Consider the following 2,960-nt stretch of genomic DNA (forward strand, 5'->3'; position numbering starts at 1 on the left):
GTACCATTAGCTAGTTGTGTGACCTTGGGCAAGTACTTAAACCTCCCTGTACTTCCACTTCGTCCCCTGAAAATGAAGATGCAATCTTGCCCACCTCAAGGGATTGTTGTGAGAAGTCACTCGTTTAATATCTGTACAACACAGTTGCCCAGCACACAGCAATCACTGAGGAAATGTTAGCCTTTGTTTTTATGACGGTGGTGCACAAACTGTTCAGTTATGGGGTCCAGCCCTTACCAGCTATGTGACCTGGAGTGCATTACTTCTCTTCTCTGTGCCTCAGCGTTCTCATCTGTAAAATGGAATAACAGTAATTCTTATGTCACAAGATTGTTGGGAGGAGTCATGATACCACACCTAGAACGTTGCCTGGCTCGGTGATCTCATGATCATGGCTACCTGACATTAGTATTATTTCTTCCGGTAAGAAGCTGAATAGGCGAAAAGGCATCCTGGCTCAGGCACCAGGAAGTGCAGTGGGGTTGAAGGTGCATGAGGGTTTAACGTGCACGCAGCACAGTAAGGTGCATTCTCTTATGCAACAGTGGGGTCTTGGCTCTTTGAGTTGACGCCTAAGGTGGCATATGGTCACCTGTTGTAAGCATACTCAAGAAAAGTTGAGATCAGTTCCCCAGGGCGGAGATCTGCTCACACTTTTCATCCCTTTAGTTGCCAGCACGGGGCTAGACTCTTAAACCTTTTCAAAACTCGAGTCTGTCCAGCAGAGGACGCCCTGGGCTGGGGCTCCCGGGACCTGCGCGCCGAGAAAGGGGAGGCCAGGGGGTGGCCTTGTCGGCGCGGCGGGNAGCAGCAGCCCGGGCCGCCCAGGCTGAGCGCGCAGAGCCGCCCGCGCCTCCCGGCGCCCGCCGCAGCCAGCCGGGCGGAAAAGGAAGCGTCCGCGCCCGGAGCGCTCGGTCATCCCCGGAGCTCGGCGCCGAACACCAGGGTACCATGGTCTGCAAGACTCTCTTCGCTCTCTGCATCTTCACGGCAGGTATTTGGGGGCGCCGTCCTCCCCGAGCGGCCAGCGCTGGGGCCGGGGGCTGAAGCGGGGAGACCAGGGAGTAGGTCACCGCGCGCGGGCGGCGGGAGTGGGGCGAGCCTCCGGAGTTGGGTGAAGGTATGTGCGCACTTGACTTTGGGGTGGTGTGAGCCCGTGGAGATCCTGGGCTGTGCGAGACCGAGGGGGTGACAGGGTTCCTCCTGTCGCAGCTCGCGCCCGCACAAACTCGGGGCTTTGTGGAACAGGTGGCTGTGCGACGCGTTCGAGCCCTGGGTGGGCGACTTGAGGCTTTTCGGGTCTCCGAGCACACCCTGCCAGGGCCGGGCAGCCGACTTCTTGAGGCGGTTGGACCCTGGGAGGGATGAGAAAACTGGAGAAGCGGGCGACGTCGCATCTGGGTGGCTCCAAGCGGTGGCCGCGCGCGCGGCGGGTCTGCTTTGCGGTCCCCGGGACTCGGCGGTCTCCGGTCTCCCGCGTCTCTTAGTTGAGCGTGGGGATGATGCACCAGCAGCCCCTCGGCAGCTGCCTGAAGCCGGTCCAAGCTCGTGATCGAACCTGGGTTTGCAGTTCCACCCTGTGACCCGGAGTCTCCCCAAAAGGCGTGCCGTGGCAGGAACGGTTAAGTTCGCTGAAAACCACCCCCGCCCCCGACCGCAGGCAATTCGGGACCGTTCGCCGCGCGCGCCGGGCGGGTCTCGGTCGCACTGGCCGCGGCCTCTGGCGGGGGCTGCAGAGAGACGGTCAGGACTGAGCTCGGCTTAGTGGGGGTAGGGAGAGATTCAAGCACGCCTTCAGTCTGGTGTTGGGTACCGAGTTGTTCCAGAAAAGGGAGCCCGACGAGGGACAACTGTCTGTGGATCAGGCGGCAGTGGAAACAAGCAGCCGGAGTGCGCGGACACTGGCGTGTTTCTCTAAGAATGTTCCAAAACCACATAGCACGAGCCGATTGGACTCTGTGCATGAATTCTGTTCCTCCCGAATTGCCTGCGCTCCTGTCATTGTGGGCACCGGTCGTTACAATCCCTTGAAAAGAAAGCCACGGGTTTCCTGACAGCTCACAAAGGATAGTGCAGTTTTCAGGAAAAGTTTCCAGACATGAGATTATAGCGTGTTTTGTTTCATCTTTGTTTTTGTTTTTCTCTACTCGCTGAAAGCCTGAGAAAACTCCCTCTTCGTTTCGGTGTCCGCACGGTGAGCAATCTAGCAGTCGCGTCTGCGCATGGTTGCGGAACACTCTGGGCGGCTTTGGCTACGCAGCCTCAGCGGGCAGCGCCAGGGTCCCAGCAGGTGTAATGGCCACCATCCCAAACCACGGGATTGCCGCGTGAGGCAATTCCAGTCCCCCTCCAAGCAAGAGAGGTTTATGAAACGACAGGAAAGTGCCTTTACTTTTCTCCTCGCTAGAAATCTTTTCGTGAAACTCAAAGCTCAGAAAAACTTGAGTGAGCCCGTAGAGCCTATAGATAGATTTGTTCCCTATTTTTATTTTGTGGCTTGTCTTTTTAATATTTTTAATGTTTATTTCTTTTTGAGAGAGAGAGAGAGAAAGAGACAGAGTGTGACCAGGGTAGGGGCAGAGAGCGAGAGAGGGAGACACACAGGCTTGGAAACAGGCTCCAGGCTCTGAGTTGTCCACACAGAGACTGAAAAGGGGATGGAACCCAGTGAGATCATGACCTGAGCGGAAGAAGTCAGGCTCAAGGACTGAGCCACCCAGGCACCATTGTGTTTTTAATTTTTATTGACAGCTCTGGTAGTTGGCACTACCTGTATTAACCTTTCTAGGCAGTGTATTGCAGCATTTTTTTCTAAGGAGCTCAACATCTTTTTTTCTTGGTCACTTTTAGAGTTTAGCCCAGCTATTCTGGAGGTAAGACTATTGCTCTTGTCCATCAGTGGAGTGAGAGGGCTGGTGGACCCACCAGCAGCATCCTCCCCATCTATGCATACGTGTGCA

General features: G+C 55.9%; 1 protein-coding gene across 1 annotated transcript in view; it reads left to right on the top strand.

The window, feature by feature from the left end:
* Positions 1-810: 810 nt before the first annotated feature.
* Positions 811-2,960, top strand: part of PARM1 (prostate androgen-regulated mucin-like protein 1) — a 106,449-nt gene continuing 104,299 nt past the window's right edge. The window contains exon 1 of the mRNA XM_077750347.1: positions 811-994. Coding sequence (XP_077606473.1) covers positions 952-994 — 43 coding nt within the window. The 5' untranslated portion in view covers positions 811-951. The remainder of the gene's footprint in view (positions 995-2,960) is intronic.

Source organism: Crocuta crocuta, unplaced genomic scaffold, assembly GCF_008692635.1.
Source record: "Crocuta crocuta isolate KB4526 unplaced genomic scaffold, BGI_CrCroc_1.0 scaffold1, whole genome shotgun sequence".
Lineage (NCBI taxonomy): Eukaryota > Metazoa > Chordata > Mammalia > Carnivora > Hyaenidae > Crocuta > Crocuta crocuta.